This window comes from Protobothrops mucrosquamatus, unplaced genomic scaffold, assembly GCF_001527695.2.
Source record: "Protobothrops mucrosquamatus isolate PMUCROS unplaced genomic scaffold, P.Mucros_1.0 scaffold782, whole genome shotgun sequence".
In the NCBI taxonomy this organism is placed as follows: Eukaryota; Metazoa; Chordata; class Lepidosauria; order Squamata; family Viperidae; genus Protobothrops; species Protobothrops mucrosquamatus.
The window spans coordinates 301,679-320,796 of record NW_015387050.1 but is presented as its reverse complement, the minus strand read 5'-3'; the positions used below and the strand labels follow the sequence as shown (position 1 = coordinate 320,796).

At 38.2% G+C, this 19,118-nt stretch overlaps 1 protein-coding gene across 1 annotated transcript in view; it reads right to left on the bottom strand.

The window, feature by feature from the left end:
- Positions 1-19,118, bottom strand: part of SGK1 (serum/glucocorticoid regulated kinase 1) — a 79,917-nt gene that overhangs the window by 39,053 nt on the left and 21,746 nt on the right. The window contains exon 2 of the mRNA XM_015818732.1: positions 12,032-12,247. Coding sequence (XP_015674218.1) covers positions 12,032-12,247 — 216 coding nt within the window. The remainder of the gene's footprint in view (positions 1-12,031; positions 12,248-19,118) is intronic.

Here is a 19,118-nt window from a genome sequence, read left to right as displayed (position 1 = left end):
AAGAGGGAAGGCTGCCGTAGAGGAGGCAATACTAGATTACATTCTATGGCCAAACAAAACAAACAAAACACTATATACATATATTTCTTCCCCATTATACCTCCCCAGAGGCAAAGACTTGATCATTCTTGATTCTGTTGAAATCAAATTAGCACAATGTTTATATCAACTGTCAGCCTAGTTGTTGAGAAGGGACCATTTAGGAAATAACTTGAAACTGTAACTGCAAAACTGTATTTTCCATTTCAGAGTGTTGGTCTGCCAAGTTAAACGATGACTTAAAGGCTTTTGCCAAGTCAGATAAACATAACACTTTGCACGCCAGTTGCTATTGGACTTAACACTGAAGAACACTGAAAATGGCAAATTCTAATTGCTTCTCTAACAGCATGTTAACTTTTCAGAAGAAATAGCTAAACTCTGCAATGGAGCAAATGAGCAGAAATGTAACCCATTTTCTAAGGCAGAAGGGAAAAGGAGGAAAGAAAAATTGCAAATAATGTAAAATTAAAGAGCTGCCAGAATTTTCAGTGCGTGAAGGATATCTATATCTTAAGCCACAATATCCGTTTCACAAATTTACCAAGCCTAGCCAAAATTATCCTCATGCTTTTCTCAAGAAAAACTCAGGTGTCAGGTTTTATTGATTTATCTGTTTACATATTTTTCCCATGTGTATTCAGCTACTCATTTAGGACAGAAAGGAATGATCCGAAGGCAGTGGAACCTGTGTCAATTCTGAATCCCATTTGTTCATTCCCCCCCCCCAGTATCCTCAGATCAGAAACTCCAAAATTTAGAGCATCAAATGGTGATGGTATCATTTGCCATCATTTTTTTTGGTATAGATTTTATTAGTTTTTATAGGGTTAGGAATAAGGTGGGGTCGGGGTTGGGATTTGGGTTAGGGTTAGGATTAGGGTTGGGGTTTTTGCAAATAACATTCTCAATATTTAGCAAATAGCATAATGTCTGGGTTCATGTGTTTAACAAACAATAATAGACAATAGTTAATTATCATAAACAATATGTTAATTAATCACTCAATAGCCTTCTTCTTGCTAATATATATTCAAAATTACATATCACATTCCTTTCTCTCTAACTTGTTTTTCTAGCAATTGATAGAAATTATCCCATGTTCTAAAGTACACTCAGTCTTCTTTCTCTTTTACCTTTAAAGTCAATCTATCCATTTCTGCACACTCTAGAATTTTCTTAATTAGTACTTCTTCAGCTGGTAAATGTTCATTTTTCCAATGTTGGGCAAATACAATTCTTGCTGCTGCTAGTACGTGTACTATTAAATATCTGCAATCTTTCTCATAATTAGCTCCTATTATTCCTAACAAAAATAATTCTGGTTTAAAGTCTATTTGTTTTTTAGTCATTTTCTCCAACCATAAATGTATTTTAACCCAAAATCTTTTTGCTTTAGGGCATGTCCACCAGATATGATAATAAGTACCTGGTCTTTGTTTGCATTTCCAACAGTTGTTTGAAGTATTTTTAAACATTTTTGCTAATCTCACTGGTGTCATATGCCATCTGTAAAACATTTTATATAAGTTTTCTTTATATGCCACTGCTTTAATTAATTTAATATTTCTTTCCCATAACTTTTGCCAATCTTCTGATTCTATATTATATCCAAAGTTCTTTGCCCATATTATCATTGTTTCTTTTACTTGTTCTTCCTCCATCTTTAAGCTTAACAGAAATCTATAGAGTTTCTTAATACATTTTTCATCTGTTTTTAGCAGTATCTGATCAAATTCTGTCTGTTCTTTATAAAATCCCATTGTTTTAACATCTTTTTCATATGTCGTTTGGATTTGCAGATATGGCCACCATGCTAGATCAATACCTTGTTCTTGTAAATCTTGTCTGTCTTTCAATTTTTCTTCATTGTCCAAAATATCTTTATAAGTCACAACTTTATCGTAGTTAATTAAATATGGGTAAGCAAAAGCTTCCATTGTTGAAAACCATTCAGGTAACTTAATATAATTTTTTTCTTTTGTTTTTTCACATTCTGAAAGAAGTGCATTCCTTATAAAATGGTTTTGAAAGTATCTATGTATTTTATTCTTCCCATACCACAGAAAGGCATGCCAACCAATTTGTAGGTCATGCTCCCCTAGATACAATAGGCTTTTGTCTCTAAGCATTATCCATTCTTTAAGCCATGTTAAAATAGATGCTTGGTAGTATAATCTCCAGTCTGGCAGTCCAAATCCTCCACTTTCTTTCGCTTCTTGTAGAATTTTCACTCTAATTCTAGCTTTTTTTCCTTGCCAGATAAATTTCAATATTATTGTATTTAGTTCATCAAAAAAGACTTTTCCCAGCCTTACAGGAATTGTTTGAAATAAAAAGAGTATTTTTGGTAAGATATTCATTTTCACTGTTGCTATTCTCCCCAACATTGAAAGTTGGAAGTTTTTCCACTTTTCCAAATCCAATTTTATTTCTTTTAGCAGTCTTACATAGTTATCTTCTTTTATTGCTACACATCTTGCTGTTAGATAAATTCCCAAATATTTAACTTTTTTAACTATTTGAAGATTTGGGGTTTTTTTGTTAGTTGATTTTTTTTGTTTTTCTGTTAGATTCTTTGTTAGCACTTTAGTCTTTTCTCTTATTGTCAACCCTGCCACTTCTCCAAATTTTTCTATTTTCTCCAGAAGTTTGGTGCTTGTTTCCAATGGATCTTCCAATATGAAAGCCAAATCATCTGCAAATGCTTGTATTTTATATTTTTCATCTTTTATCTCCAGTCCTTTAATTTCTATATCTTGTCTAATGTTTCTATTCAGTACTTCCAATGTTAGTATAAATAGTAATGGAGGTAGTGGGCATCCCTGTCTTGTGCCCTTTTTAATATTGAAGTTTTCTTTTTAATATTGAAGTTTTCTCCATTTACAATTATTTTGGCTGTTTGTTTACAATAAATTGTTTTGATTACATTTATAAAGTTTTTTCCAAAGTCCATTTCTGCAAATTGCTGAAACATAAATTGCCAGTTTACATTGTCAAACGCTTTCTGTGCATCAAGGAATATTAAAGCCACTTGTTTCCCTGAATGAATTTCATAGTACTCTAACACATCAAGAATCATTCTTAAATTATTTTTTATCTGTCTTTTAGGTAGGAAACCATTTTGGTCTGTATGTATAAATTTGATCAAAAATTTCTTTAGTCTTTCTGCCATTACTGAGGCGAAGATTTTGTAACCTACATTTAATAGTGATATTGGTCTATAATTTTTTTATTTGTGTTAAATCAGAGTCTTCTTTGGGTATTAAAGTAATGTTGGCTTCAGTCCATGTATTTGGTATTTTAGCCTCCAGGAGAATTTCAGTACACAATTCTTTCAGGATCGGACTTAATACATCTTGTAGTGATTTATAAAACTCTGCAGGTAATCCATCTGGGCCAGGAGTCTTATCCTTTTTTTGCCTTTTTATAGCCTCTATAATCTCCATCACTGATATTTTTCCATTTAATATTCACATAGGAGTTGTAGAGGTTGTCGTGGATTTAGAACCACAAATAGAATTGAAATTTTGATCCTAAGTCAGGGCAGTTGATAAGCTGGTCACTATGTGACCTGACTTGATTTTACAATTGTTTTACAACAGTTGTAAAGCAAGACATCACAGTCATGAAGCAAGCCTTGAGGTCATTAAGTGAATCCAGCATATGCAATGGCTCTTTTCTACCAGAAAATGTAAAAAAGAAAAGTGACTAATTGCAATTTGTGACTACGGGATGGTACAACCACTTGCAAATACAAGCTGGTGGCCAAGTTGCCTAAATGTGGTCATGTGACTGTGGGGGTGGAGCAATGTGAATTTTTTTGATATCAGAAATGCTTTAGGGACTGTATGTAAAGCACTTTTTCTGAAACTTCTGTTAAAAATAAAGATGACATGGATTAAACTTGCAGTCCTCTATATACTGTGTAAATTCTCTACCATTTGTTTGGCCTTTCTGCATGTTTAGTGGCTTTTTTTAAAAGATGACTCTAAGTAAATTAAATTAGTTTAGATGACTTGGGGTCTACTTTCGTGTAGTTGTGTACATGAATAAGCTATTAAACATGTATCTGCATCATTTAATAAAATAACTTTTGAATCTATGGAGAAAACATTTGGAGCTGATTGTTGAAATTTTTAGTTTTTCTGAAACACTAAAATCAGGAATTTGCCCTTTTTCCTGTTTCTTTTTTGATATAAGCATATCACATGGCTATAATTTTGCTAATCACACTCCTAAGGTAAGTAAACAAACACACAAAGAAACAAGACAGTTAATTTTGGCTGAGAAAATCTTCCTGAAGGGCTTAAGCATTTCCATGCTAATCTAAGAGTTGTGTAACCTGTTGTTAGAGAAGGAAAACATCACCCATATTAAGTTAAATGAAAACTGGTCTTCAAACTTGTTTTGTTAGCTCTTTCAAAGCTAGATTACTCACAGTAGCCTCTATTATATAATAATGCATAATTTCCTCTGTTTTGAAATACGTCAAAACAAAGTGCAGAATTAAGTATAACCTTCATTGACTAAGTTTACGTAAAGTCAGAAGTCAAGTGGATAAAAAAATAATCATGTAATATTCCTTAGCTTGGTCAAAAATTCCCAGTAGACTGTGAAACAGTATTTCCTTATTCACTTACAACTGGCTGTTTTATCTTCCAAAATTCTGTGTAACATGTCCTCTGTCTGTCTGACCATTCATTCCTCCAAATCCATTCCATGTACCCATGCCAGAATTTTAGGGCTAAATTAACAAAAATCAAGGTGATATAGCAGGTGTCCAAAAGATTAAGATGGTTCAGGAATTGATGGCATAGGAAGGATTTCTGCAATACTGTCCTGACATTTTCTCTTATACCGTGTTTCCCCGAATATAAGACCCAATTGGAAAATAAGCCCTAGCATGATTTTTCAGGACACTCATAATAATAAGCCCCATCCCCAAAATGAGCCCCAGTTAAGATCATCAGCCAAATGGATGTATTTAGTACCGTATTTTCCCGAAAATAAGACCTAACTGGAAAATAAGACCTAATGCGTCTTTTGGAGCAAAAATTAATATAAGACCCAGTCATATTTTCAGGGAAACATGGTATCTTCATTTCAAATGTACATTCTGTTTTAGGGCACAATTAGAAGTCCTAAGAGCAAATGATATGTCTTTAGTGTATCAACATTACTAATATTCAGATGCAGCAGTGAAGATTCAGATATCTGGCAAAAAAAAGATCATCCCTAGTACACCTTGGTTAATGCTCAGAGACCCCTGAAAAGTGCATAGGCCCTTGGGTATCTGTGGGAGGTCAAAAGCCTTTGTGATTTGGCATTCGGGTACACAACCTGCCTGGCCTGTGTATCCTGGGAGACGTTTCCACTGATTACTCATTTCCCCATATTTGGCTCATAAGCACTGCTTTTCAGAGACAATGCCTATGTTATGAAATAGCCTCTCCTTGGAAATCATGTTGCTATTATTATTATTATGGTCCATCACATAGAAAGCCAGATGTTCAGACTGGATTTGGCATTTTTATCCAACTATCAAGTCCTTCCCAAGGACCTGGGATAGGCAGATGTTGACATTTGATGGTGTTACAGGTATTGTCACAGGACGTAAGCTGTTCCAAGTAAAGCTGCCATTTCCAATTGACTGATGATGAATTTGTCAATGCGGGTGGTGTTCAAAATGTTTTGGGATTGCACCCAACTTCATCTGTTACTATTGGTACTATCCTTGCTTTCTTTTGCTACAGTTGTTCAATTTCTATTTGCAGATCTTTGTATGTTGCTATCTCCTCCAGTTCCTTCTTTTCTATTTTGTTGTCTTCAGGTACTGCCATGCCAACTATTATATTTTTATCCTGCTTTTTTATATATAACTCAAGGCATACTTAATACTCCTACCTCCTATCATCCTCACAACAACAACCATGTGTAATGGGTTGGACTGAGAAAGAGTGACTAGCCCAAAGTCACCTAGCCATCTTTCATCCCTAAGGCGGGTCCATATCTCACACTCTCCTGGGTTCTAGGTAACCACCAACTTGGCTCACCTTCCAGATTATTGAAAATCAAATTATTTCAGAGGACCTCTTATGAGTGATGGGATGTCTATGGGTTACCAATGTTCATAAATTATATTCTTAGGTTCTTATCGAATGATTTAAGTTCTTGCCAGTGATGTTTTAGTAAGGATGGTTGCTATTTTATATTCTTAAATAATGTAAACTACTGAGGGTCTGGGACTGCCACAAGTTGTGTTGGTGTCATTTGTGTGATGGCATCATTTATTTATTTATGAAATATATATAATCGGTCCTTGCGTGTCAAGAGTCTGTCTTCATCCTTGCCTATTGATCTTCCATAAGTAAATTGTACATGCTTTAAAAATGGGTATTTTTGTTGTCTTTTGTTGCCTTTTCAAACTGTGGCAAGATTATAAAGTTTTATTTCTGGTTTATACATCCTTATTCTAATTCAAATCCTCTTTGCTATCTACAGTACAGGGAAAGAAATTTGAGGAACAAATCACATTGTGCTAAAACTTTTCCATGGGCACACAAGCATAATAAAAACCAGTTATTGCAGTGCTTTTGTATAACTTGCACAAGAATGCCTACACTTGCTGTCAGCATAATGTTACACAAGTGAATTTTTATTTCTTTAATTAATTTTGTAAAATTCCATATTAGTAAGAAAAGTTACTGTTAGAGTCCAGCTTTTGAAGAATAATTAGATGATATAACTCCACATTTTTATGGTCTCTCCTGCTCTTTCTTCTCCTTCCATGACTTTAATTTATTGTCAGACTACCCACCGAAGCCCAAACAGCTCAGCTATTTTGAGATTTGTCCATTTAGCACTTTATTTGATGACTTCTTCACGGTGTGAACAAGGTGTGCTGTCTGAGAAACCTGAATTTAGACTCCAGAATGCACACATAGAAAAAAAAGTGCATTTGGATATTAATTATTACAAGTAAATGTTCATTGATCCATTGCATTCTATTCCTATAATAAGATTACTGTAACTATAGAACATCCGTTCAGAAATAAGTTTTGTCAAGCAGAACATATTACCAAGAAATCTGTGTAGGGATACAGCCTTAATTCATGGAGTCATACAGTTGGAAGGGGCTTTATTGTTCATCTAGTTCAGGGGTAGGCAACCTTGGCTCTTTTATGACTCGTGGACTTCAACTCCCAGAATTCCTGAGCCAGCCATGCTGGCTCAGGAATTCTGGGAGTTGAAGTCCACCAGTCATAAAAGAGCCAAGGTTGCCTACCCTGATCTAGTTAAACCTACTTCTCAACATAGGATCCTCTAAAACAGGGGTTCCCAACCAGGGGTGCTCGCACCCCCTAGGGTGGGAGACAATATTCCAGGGGGTACGAAAACTTGGGTTTTCAGATTTATAGTGTACATGCATAATTCGTTGCCGTTATTTCAAACTTTTGTAAGGGGTGCGAGAATATATCAGAAGCGTTCTAGGGTTGTGGGGTATAGAAAAGGTTGGGAGCCACTGCTCTAAAAGATCTCTGACAAATGACCATCAACTTCTGATGAGAAAAAAGATAAAGTTTTCCTTTGTCCAACGATGTCCGACTCTAGGGAGTGGTGCTCATGTCCGTTTCTTAGCCAAGGGAGTCAGAATTGTCCAAAGACATTTCCATGGTCATGTGGCCAGCATGACTACACACCAAGGCACACGGAATGCTGTTATGTTCCCACCGAAGTGGAACCTATTTATCAACTCACATTTGCATGCTTTCAAATGGCTAGGCAGGCAGGAGCTGGAAAAAGTAATGGGAGGTCACTCTGTAACATGATGCTCGGGTCTCAAACCCTGACTGACAAGCTCAACATCTTTAGCCACTGAGCCATCGAACCCCTATATAAGGAAAGGAAGTCTCATTACTGTACATTATGAGGCAATCTGCTCCACTGACACCTCATACAGTCAAGACGTTCCTTCTGATGTCTAACATAAATCACTAGTAGATTGAATATATTGTTTTTGGTTTTGCCCTCTGGGGCTACAGCCTTTCTCCCATACAACAACTTTTCAAATGTTTGAAACTTGCTTTCATGTTGTCTCTTCTGTTAAACAACCAGATCCTTTGATTGTCCCTCAAAAAGCTTGATCTCCAGATCTCTCACCATCTTGACAACCATCCTCTGAACTTGCTCCAATTTGTCCTTCCAGTTTTAAAGCTGGGGAGTCCAGAACTGGAGTCAATCTTGTAAGTGAGATCTGACCGGGACAAATAAATGTAGTACTGTGTTATTATAGTCTGTGAACTGGATTCTATGTTCCTGTTAATACAGCCAAAGATAGCATTTGTTTTTTCAGCAGCTGGGTCATGCTGTTGGCTCATATACAAAAAATTGTATATGGACAGGATAGAACCCTATGACTCTAAACTGGGGCCATTAATGAACCTTCTTTGGGTGTACCCTGGCCCTGGATACTTAAGGTTATTGAAATTAGCTAAGCTTACGTGTATGTGTATACCTTCAAGTCAATCTTGACTACTGCCAACTACGGGACATGACCCTGGAGTAAACATTTTCAGATGTAGTTTGTCCTTGCCTTCTTCATAAGGCTGAGAAAGAGCAAAACAGCCAATGTCACCCAGCTAGCTTTCTGCCTAAGGCAAGGCTAGAACTCATAGCTTCCCATCTTCTAGCTGGGCGTATCTAACCATCACTGGACACCAAACTGGCTCTCAAATACTTTTTTAGGCTTTCCTTTTCTATCCTAAGCTGCAGTTTCTTCTTTCCTCCAGGAGTGTATATTGTGATAATGACCAGCTAGATTTCCATCACCCTTCTAAGAGAAGACAGATATAAAATACAAGTTCTGCCTTTTCGCCATTCCCCATTGCCAATTCACCACTTTCTTCTTTTAACACAGAGGTCCCCAACCTTTTGGGCATCAGGGACCGGTTCCATGGAGAGAGGTTTTTCCATGGACCAGAGAATGCATGGTTTTGTGTGCTGCCTGCATTCCACGGATGGGGCTTTGCTTGTTTGTGTAGACCGGTTGCTGGCATGCCATGGACCAGTACTGGTCCATGGGCTGGGGGTTGGGGACCCCTGTTTTAACACACCTGCATGTTCTCAGTTTTCCTTTTGTTTCTAATGTATTCATATAACTCTTTTTTGTGTTTTGTATCTCTTGGTAGTCTCAACTCATCTAAACTTTAACTTCCCTGATCCAGTTCTTATGTTTCTGGAGACTATTGTTTCTTCTTTGCTTATGTGCTCCTCCTTCCATTTCTTGTATATGTCTCTATTTCTGCTGAGTATTTTAGAAAGCTGTATTGTATCCATGATGGTTTTTTGAAATATCTCAAATTTTCCATTCCTTCAGAAATGGTGATTGTGCTTTCATTAGCTTATTTTATAGAACCTTCCATCACTTCCAGACACTTTTCTCCTCTAGGATCACTAGATCTGACCTACCTTCCCTTGGATCTCACCAAAATTTACTCTTCTGGAATCCCATATATAGGCCTGATTCTTTTCAATTCCTCCCTCTGGATATCATGAATTCAGTGATAATGTTTGCTTTCCCCCGAGGTACCCATCACCTTCCTTTCTTGAACAAATTCCTTCCATTCGGTAAGGATTTAGTCCAGATAGCAGACCCTCTTGTCTTTCTTTTACTTTCTGATAGACAAAATTATCAGCAAGAAAGGGCAAACATTTGTTGGATCTCTGATTCTTGGCACAATTATATTCCCAACCGATGTCAGATTAATTTGGACTCCCATTATCACTGTTTCATGAAAGACTTACCATCTGATGTAGAAAGGCTTTATCCATTTCTTCTGCACTTCATAATAAGCTCACATAATGGCATCATGTTAGTTTTTCTCCTTTTATTTTTCCTCAACACATTCAAAAAAAAACCTCCATGCTGCAATTCCTGAAATTCTGTGCAAAGATAGTTTTTTTTTTCTTTACATAAAATGAAACATTCTCACACTTTCTGTTGAGTCTATTCATTCCAAATAGGTTGGAGCTTTCCAAGGTTATTTGCCAGCCATGACTATCACCCTACCCAGTTTGAATGACACATCTCTGAAATCTCTGAACTTCCACTGGATTCTAGCTAGGCCAACATTAGGCTTACACATCACATTCATTTTTTGTGACATGGCCAGTGGTGCAATTAGAGAATTTCAAGTTCTGTATTTAAGCCCCTTCTTAATTTTCAATGGAAATGTGTATTTTATTACATACCATTCAAATAGTCCTAGGTCAGTCAGCTAAGCTTTGGAGACTTTCTTTCATTTTGCTCAGGGAGACCTGGACTCCTGCTGCAAAGCTCTTCCTTGAGGCCTCAGGAATATACAATCACTTGTTTTCTGGCAATTCACTATACCAGTTTCACCATTAATAATGTTGTGATGGCTATATTCCATATTTTATGAAAGCATGGACCAGCATGAATAGCTCAAACGGAATAGTTCCATTTTCATACTGAAGATATTCATATTCCGAATATCAGAATAATGCTGCTGGATCAGACCGAGGGCCACCTTATTTCAATCATTGGCCAACCAGATTCCTTTGGGGAGCTGTAAACATAATTAAAAGTGTATCCCTCTCTCACCATTAATTCCTTGGAACTGGTCTTTGGAAGCATGGGGCCTCAGGACCTGGAGTTACATTAGATCTTCAAAAATAAAAATCTTGATAGATCTTATACCCCCTTGAATTTCCCTAATCATCTTTAAAGTCATCAAAGTTGGAAGGCAAATTTCCTACAGCTCCTTGGAATGGAGTAATGCTGCTAGGCCCTATGACACATGATTAAAATTGCTTGGAGAATGAATCTCAGATGCCACAAAATCTGGATGTAAATTATTCTTCTGACAATACATTGCACCAAATAATAGTTTTCTTAATCATGCTTGGATGAATAAGTTATGGTTGGCCTAGTTTAATATAAAGTTTAGCCAGTTACCCTGGTTTATTGACTACAACTGCTGGTTTAAATACAAACACATTTAGCCAAACAACTGCCCACATTAGTACAAACTATGAACGTACATATGGAGAAGGGGGGAAGGGATTCACGTTGCTTTCAGTTTCCATGTTCCTATTAAGACCACAAGCAAGGCTTTAAACCAGATCACAGTATTTACTGTATTCATTCTTTCTATTTTTTAAAAAAAAATTAATAATTTTTTATTAATAATACAAAATTAAAAACACATTGGACATAGATATGACATCACTGGTTCCATACATCTTCTGACAATACTGTTGTCTCTTCTATCTCTTAACATTTCTCCAGAATCTCAGGCAGGATCTTTCACATGAACTGTCAGGAGCCCTTTCACACAATACAAACAGAAAAGTGCTACACTGTTTGGGTCAAGAGATGGCAAGATATGGGGAAGCTGAAAGAACATGTTCTTCCACCCGGCATTGTCTTTCAAGGTAGAGTTTCGTGAGAAACTCAACCCACTTTTGAAAGATCTCCCTCACTCTTGCATAAGGGAGCTACAGCTCCATTCCCATCCCCGTAAGTTTACTATGTTCCTTTATGATTACGTTCTGATAATAAAATGTAGACGTCAACACTTGCTGAAGAAATATCTGTTTCAGAGGCCCCTTTGGGGGCTTTTGAAGCAAGGGCCCTTTCCTGCATTGTTCCTAAATTATGAAATGCACTGTCTCAGGAGGTGCATTAGGCCTCTTCCTCACTCAGACTGGCTTTCAAAGAGAAGCAACGTAGTGTTTCTTTTGCCAGCTTTTAATTGCTAATTATTTTAGTACTGGTTTTTAGTATGTATTTTGAAGCTCGGGGTGCTTTAGTTGTATGGTACTTAGCTACCACACATGTCTGGCTGAATAGAAAGGTAGCGTATAAACTGAATATTTAAAACAGACAAATATGTGAGCGTTTCTTAGGGTGGGAAATCTAAGTACAGCCACCGATCGCTAATATACAAGAAAGGAGTCTGCTTACATTGCAGCTTCGGGGTCCTTCCCAGGAGCAGGATTCAGAGTCCTGAGGGATGATCCCTTTTGGAAACGTGTGATCACTGAAGCACATCTGGCAAAATGGCACTTCAATGTCAGGCTCCCCCTGAGGTATGTGCATCACAGTGGCGCCCGGATATTTGAGGCTGCTTGTCTGATGTTTTTCCATGCTGACCATTGGGCTCTTGATCCATCTTCGTACCTGTAAATATAAAACAAAACCCGTAAATATAAAGACTGTAAAGATAAAAGCTTTCTTGGATATTTTCTATTATTGCCTTTTCCTCATGGAAATCTAACAGTCACGACAAACAAGATGGGGATGTAAGCTTCAAAGAAAATAATAACAGAAGCATTCGCAGTGTTTTTCAACCTTGACAATTTTAAGGCATGTGGACTTCAACTCCCAGAATTCCACAGCCAGCATTGCTGGCTGTGGAATTCTGGGAGTTGAAGTCCACATGCCTTAAAATTGTCAAGGTTGAGAAACACTGCGTAGATTCAGTGTGATACATTTTGGAAGTACCTGTTCATTTTTTGGCTCAGCGGATTTTATTTTATTCTGCTCATAGCTGGACTGTCATGCTGATTTACCTTCTCATTACTTTCTGTTACATGGATTGGAGCATAATGGAAATATGTTGGCGGGATTTGAAAGAGTCAATTCTGAGCTTCTAGTGAAGCATCCCCATCCATATCTGTGAGGCTTTAGGTCTCATAATTCCCAGCCAGCATAATCACTGGCTAAGGTGACTGGGGATAGTAGATATTGTGTTAGCCACAGACACAAGCACATTGTAGAAACTTGTCTTCATCTCTTTATCTTTTTCCCTTCTATCTCCAACTGCTTCCGGCTTGAAGAAACTCTGGCATGCTATTCATAATTTTTTAAAAAATTTTTAAACAATATTATATCAGAAAGATGTCTTCTCTTTTATCTCCATATATTTGTTTGTGTGTGTCTTTCTTTGTGCCTTACACACCCTTTAATCAATGTTCATCCTATGGACTGGTGTCGACCTACTAAGTGTTTTATTTTTCCATAGAAAAGTAAAGACAGCCAATGATTCATTCTCAAGACACTGAAGTGATGCACATAACCAAGCTGAATTGTTTATTAAGTGTGCGTTAGTATTTGTGCATGATTTTAAAATTGCAGTAGGGGATGACGGAAGAGGAGGGCAAGACCATGCTGTGCAGAGCAGGGGTTAAACCCTTCCCTTGTTGCAGTGAAGATAAATATTTATTGCTCTTCTCCCAGAAGACAGGGTGCAGTTGGATGTATCTGTACATGGGGATGGATCTTAAACTATATTACAGGGTTGCTAAGCTGAGGAAGAAAGCACTTGATGACTAATTAATTACAGTAACACAAGATGGTTTGACCAATTCACCATGCAACTTCCTGTACCACACATGGTGTCACTCAGCAGAGCTTTTGGGATGGCTTTTGTTTATATGTACTGGAGTATAGCCAGGCTTGTGCTCTGAATGAAGCAATTAACCATTTCATGAATCATCCTGTGTGTTGTACAAACCCTGAGAGTCAACCTGGCATCTGGTTGCCAAGGATGCATGGTAAACAGCTACTATAAAATACAGACTCAAACGGTGACTGATGAGTTACTCAAATCACATTTATAGGGCTGTGGGGTTTTTTAATCACATAAACAAACCTCTCTATGGACACAAAACAAATAAAGAGCATGCTTGTCATTTTTCCATGCTTTCTATGTTTGTATTTCCCCCTCTGGAATCCCCAGTGTCTGCTGATTAGTTTAAAACTGGGCACCTTTGATGTTTCTTTGAGACCTCTGTTCTTCTCAATCCTTCAGAATCTCAGAGCATTTGCAGATGGGTACATGACTCAGATCTTGTCTATATTTTCCAACAGAGCAAATAAATTTCTTTGTTTTTTTTAACTTTTCCCTCTCTCTCTCTCTCTCTCTCTCTCTCTCTCTCTCTCTCTCTCTCTCTCTCTCTCTCTCTTTTTTCTCCTTCCTTCCTTTCTTCCTTCCTACACTCACATATCCAGGACAGAACCGCAATTAGTTTTCCAATATGTAAAATACAAATATGCTTTTGATCTAACTTCTAATATTTTTTACCATTCCTTCATTCCTTAATAGGACACGAGAACTGTTCTTTTATTACTCCATTTCTTAAAAACTTGCGTGTGCTATTTGTCTCCTTTGTTTCAAGCACAACAACTTGATTAAAGAAAAATTGGCAGGTTTGCGTGGCATTCCTTTTGCCAAAGATAAATGAGTCTATGATTGCTAAAAGTACATTCTTAGGGGTGAAATCATAACTTTGTGCTTTGACCTATTTACCAAGGCTTGGTAGTTTGTCATAAAAAAAAAAAAGAAAACCTTGGCTGAACATACATTCAAGCTGGAACATAAAGTGTATTGTTGAGTTATGCATATCTGAGCGTAGTTGGTGTTGCAGTGATTAGTAAATCTAAGTCTGACTAATTTATATCACAGCCTCATGGGTCCTGAAGGATTCTACAAGCTGATTTGGAGAAGTATGTTTCCCAGCTGCCTGGTCCTTTTCTTATTGGTTGGAAAGAAAATGAAGCCTGGAATAGTCTGGCCACATGAATTATATCAGCACCAATCTCCTAGGAGCTGGTCTCCACAAGAAAATTCAAGGGACATTGCCATTCAGATCTTGAAGTGGGGGGCTGGATTTCTGGGGGGCTGGATTTCTGGCTATTCAAAGGCTGAGACCCAGGACAGGGCTTCAGATTTCCCAGAGGGCTTTCCTGTCTCAGATGAAAGCAAAGCAGGAATGGATGAGAAGAACAGAGATGCAGTATAGACAGCAGCTTGAGGGGCTGATTCAGGGCAATTCTGCATTGAAGCCTAACCTTCTTATTCCTCTTGTTGCTCCCAGCTATTTCATAAGCCAATTTTCAAAATTCAGTCGTTGTTACAGTAGGTTGGCAACAGGGCTAGGCTGGTGGTTTGACTGAATCATGTGTGCTTTGCAAGATTTGAATGTCTATTCTCCTGTTTCTTACCTCCCTTTCCCTCTCCCTTCCCTCTCAATCTCTCTCTCCCTCCCTCCCTCTCCCTCTCCCTCTCTCTCTCTCTCTCCTCTTTCTGGATCATGGAAATGGAGAGTGGCCAGTACTGATGATGGGTATAGGGCTAAGATCTGACCTGTGCTAGATGTCTGAGGAATTCCTTGGCGGAAGAGAAGTGCTGGCCACTAAGGGGAGAGGGTTGTAGAGGAATAGGGTTTTGGTGACGGGCAAAAGGCCCTGAGAGTGAACGTACCCATGGAAAGTAGGTTTAGTACATTTGACTCATTGCTTTTTCTTGCTTTCAGTTCTCACATCAGGAGCCAGAGATCCACAACCTTCAGCCCCAGGGATTTTGGCTGCTGCCAGGTCGGTCGGTCTGATCCACACTTGTCCACAATCAAATATCAATGAAACTGGCTAAGAGAGGAATGTTACATTCTGTTATATTACTCTCTGGTTATAAAAGTCCTTTCCAGAAATCCAAGTACTTTTTAGTTTCCTGAGTTTTTCAGCCCCTCAGGGCTTGACATTAGTTTGGAAAACTCCCCAAAGTAATTTTTCTGAACAACTTATACCTAAGCGCAATTGAGGCAGAGTTACTCTGGGCCTCCTGCTTTCCTTACCTGGATGCCTCTGTAAATGGTCCTTTCCCCCAAGTTTACTATCTTGTTCCTCCTCTGAATTCCCAAAATCTGTTACGCGTTTCATCCCACTTAGGGAGTGCCATCTGATGGGCTTTGAAAATGGTGTTTCTCGTAGCTGCTCCAGCTCTCTGGAACCAACAGGGATCTGTCAACTTTGTTCCTCTTCAGCTTCAGGAAACTGTTGATGTCCTTCCTCTTCTGCCTGGTACAAGAAGAGGGTTTGCTACGAATGAAGATGGGGGCTTGTGGCCACGTTACATTTGATTTTTTCAGTTTTTAAATCCTTTTTTTGATTTTGTCATTTTATGAGTACCTGGGGGTTTGGGTTGTTATTTTGTTTTATGTTGACTGTGTTAACTGCCCCCTGAGCCTTTTTCGGGAATGTGTGGCATACGAGCGATGAAAATGATATGATATTAAATATTTACTAGCTCTGTTCCTTTGCTTTTGGATTCTGAAGATATGCTTTATTTGGGATTAAAACTTCTCAGATGCAGCCTAAGAAGCCATGTCAAGCCAAAAACAATATAGGCTTGAGGATGTTTTGCTCCAGAACAATTATTTCCAGTTAAGTCTTAACTCTGTTCCTGGCTTATTATAAAACTACCCCAGAAACCTAATCTGAATGAACCTGAGAAACAAACCAAGAAGTTCCCGTTATAAGCATAAGGACAACTGGAATATGGTTACTAATCTAGTAGGTAAAAGCATCAACCATTGGCGGCTGAAAGAGAAGGCTTTTGTAAGTTAGTAAAAAAACATGAATTTCTTCTTCTTGCTATCTAACATAGTTGGGCAATTATTAGGACCAACACTTATCCCTGTGTAACTATCTTGAGATACTACCATTAGGTACTTGCAGTCCTAACTCTTGATGTGTGTCGTTGTGCCTACATTAAAAAATGACCATAAAGGTTATCTATCTATTTATCTTCTCATCTGCACCAGGTGGCAAACATCCATTGCTTCTTTTATTGCAACTGGATAATTTAAGAAAGCCTACCTGAATGGAAAAGTTGATATTTTTTTTAGAAATGAGCGCAAAAGCTTTCCTGTTAGTTCCAAACTCTGAAGAAATATTTCTGTCTTCCAGCTGATGTAGATTTGCCTACTCTACTGCTGGAATCAAGGAAACCTGACTTGATTGTGTTTGGTTAGGCACAGTTTAATAAGTTCAGTGTTCAGCCAAGACTTATGTGGTTTGTTAGTTTAGCAGAAGTAGTTTAAGTTTCAGTTCTGAGAGCTGCTCCAAACGAACCCCACAACCCAGAGAAAGTTTTCATTTAAGCCAAGGGTGAATTTTGCCAAAAGCTCCTGGAAACGGAGCAGACATTCAAAGCTCTTGGATTTAAGATCATCTGCACTCAGTAAACTTCTTAGCCGTTCTGTCAGTTGGCAGACGTGAAATCTACCTTGTACTATGGCTATGTTAAACAATTTAACAAAACACATGCCTATTATCATTGGAACATGCAATGGAAAAAAGGGATAACATATCGCTGACGGTTATCCAAAAACATTCGCAATGTAGACAGAGCTGCAAAGAAAGATACTGATTGGCCTTTTCTCTTTCTATGGCATCTGTGCTATGAGCAGACTATCAGAATAATGTTGTATACTTTATTGATTAGTCAGTTGACCATACCCAACGGAGCGGACTACCCCAGCCACATTTGAGAGCATTTTTTTGCTACCTAATGCAATAACTTTTCCAGGAGAAAATGTATAGGTTGAGTTTGATGAAACATACTACATATTCTGTGAAGCAATCTTCGTTGACACAGAAAAAATAAGCAGAGGATATCAAGCTGTATTTACATTTCATGAATGTTTAAAATGACAAAGATAGCATGGCACCATTGTCCTGCTAGCTCCTCCCATTTGGGCCATTTGAGTAACATCACAATGCACATATAAAAAGGGACAGAGCTTATATATCAATAGCACAATGCTGCTTCAATCAAACTGATTTGTTTGCTCTTGTCTAAAGATTGGTTGTACTATCAGAAAAACTCTGTATTAGATGCTTGGTCCCTAAAGTCTAAGGAAGCAGAGGGGGAGGGGGGTTTCTCTCAACAGTGGTGACGATTTTTGTCAAAACCAAAGGATCCCAAATATGGCAGCTTTCTGATAGTACAGCCACAATGGAATCACAAGTATGTGGAAGTATGTGTCTCTGGTGTCCAAAGTTAAAAACATAAACAATATGTCAAAATAACCAAAAATATGAGAAAACTTCCTGCAAACACTAAAAAAAAAACGATTAAACCCTATTACAAAAAACAATCTGTCAGAGAGTGCACTCAATTTCTCTAGCACAGGGGTGTCAAACTGCCGGCCCATGGGCCAAATGCATCATAGCAAAACCGCACCCACCCCATTGCCGGCAATGGCAAAAAAGTCACGATACGTCGCGACACATCATGTGACGTTGCGAGTTTGCCACCCCTGCTCTAGCAGTTCAGTCACTTTGCAGACTCCATACCCATGGATCTCCTGGCAAGGTGGCAAAGCCATGTCTTTGGGTCCTTCCAGAAGCTAACAAGATAGGGGACAATCTGATCTTGGAGGAATGATATTCCAAAAGTCTGGTGCTGAGGCAGAAAAGGGGGACATTCCTTCATGGATGGGACCTACAGTGAGGCTTTCCTGCCAGACTTGATGTCATGGATCAAGCCTTTAATCAATGAAAGATCCATCGTCCATGATGTATAATCAGCTACTTCAATAAGAAATTACAGGTAGTCATGGACTTACAGACCACAAAATTTCTGTTGCTTAGGTTAAGTGAATGTTGTCCCATTTTATGACCTTTCTTGTCACAGTTGTTAAGTGAATCGCTGTAGTTGTCAAGCTAGTCACACAGTTGTTAAGTGAATCTGGCTTCCCCATTGACTTTGCTTGTCAGAAGGTCACAAAAAGGGATCACATGACTCTGAGACGCTGCAAACATCATAAATGAGTTAGTTGCCAAGAGTCAGAATTTTGATCACTTGACCATGGGAATGCTGTAAACCAGGGGTTTCCAACCCGGGGTGCTTGCACCTCCTGAGGCACGAGACGATATTCCAAGGGGTGCGAAAACTTGGGTTTTCAAAATTACAGGGTATATCCATAATTCTTTGCCATTATTTCAAACTTTTGTAAGGGGTACAAGAATATATCAGAAGCGTTCTAGGGGCGCGGGGTATAGAAAAGGTTGGGACCCGCTGCTGTAAACGGTTGTAAGTGTGAAAAATCGTCATAAGTCACTTATTTCAGTGCAGTTGTAACTTTGATCAGTTACTAAACAAACTGTAGTAACTCGAGGACTACCTGTAATGCCTGCATACCAGTTTATTTTGATTTTGAATTGACTTGTTCTGTTATGCCCCAATGGAATAGTGAGAAACCAA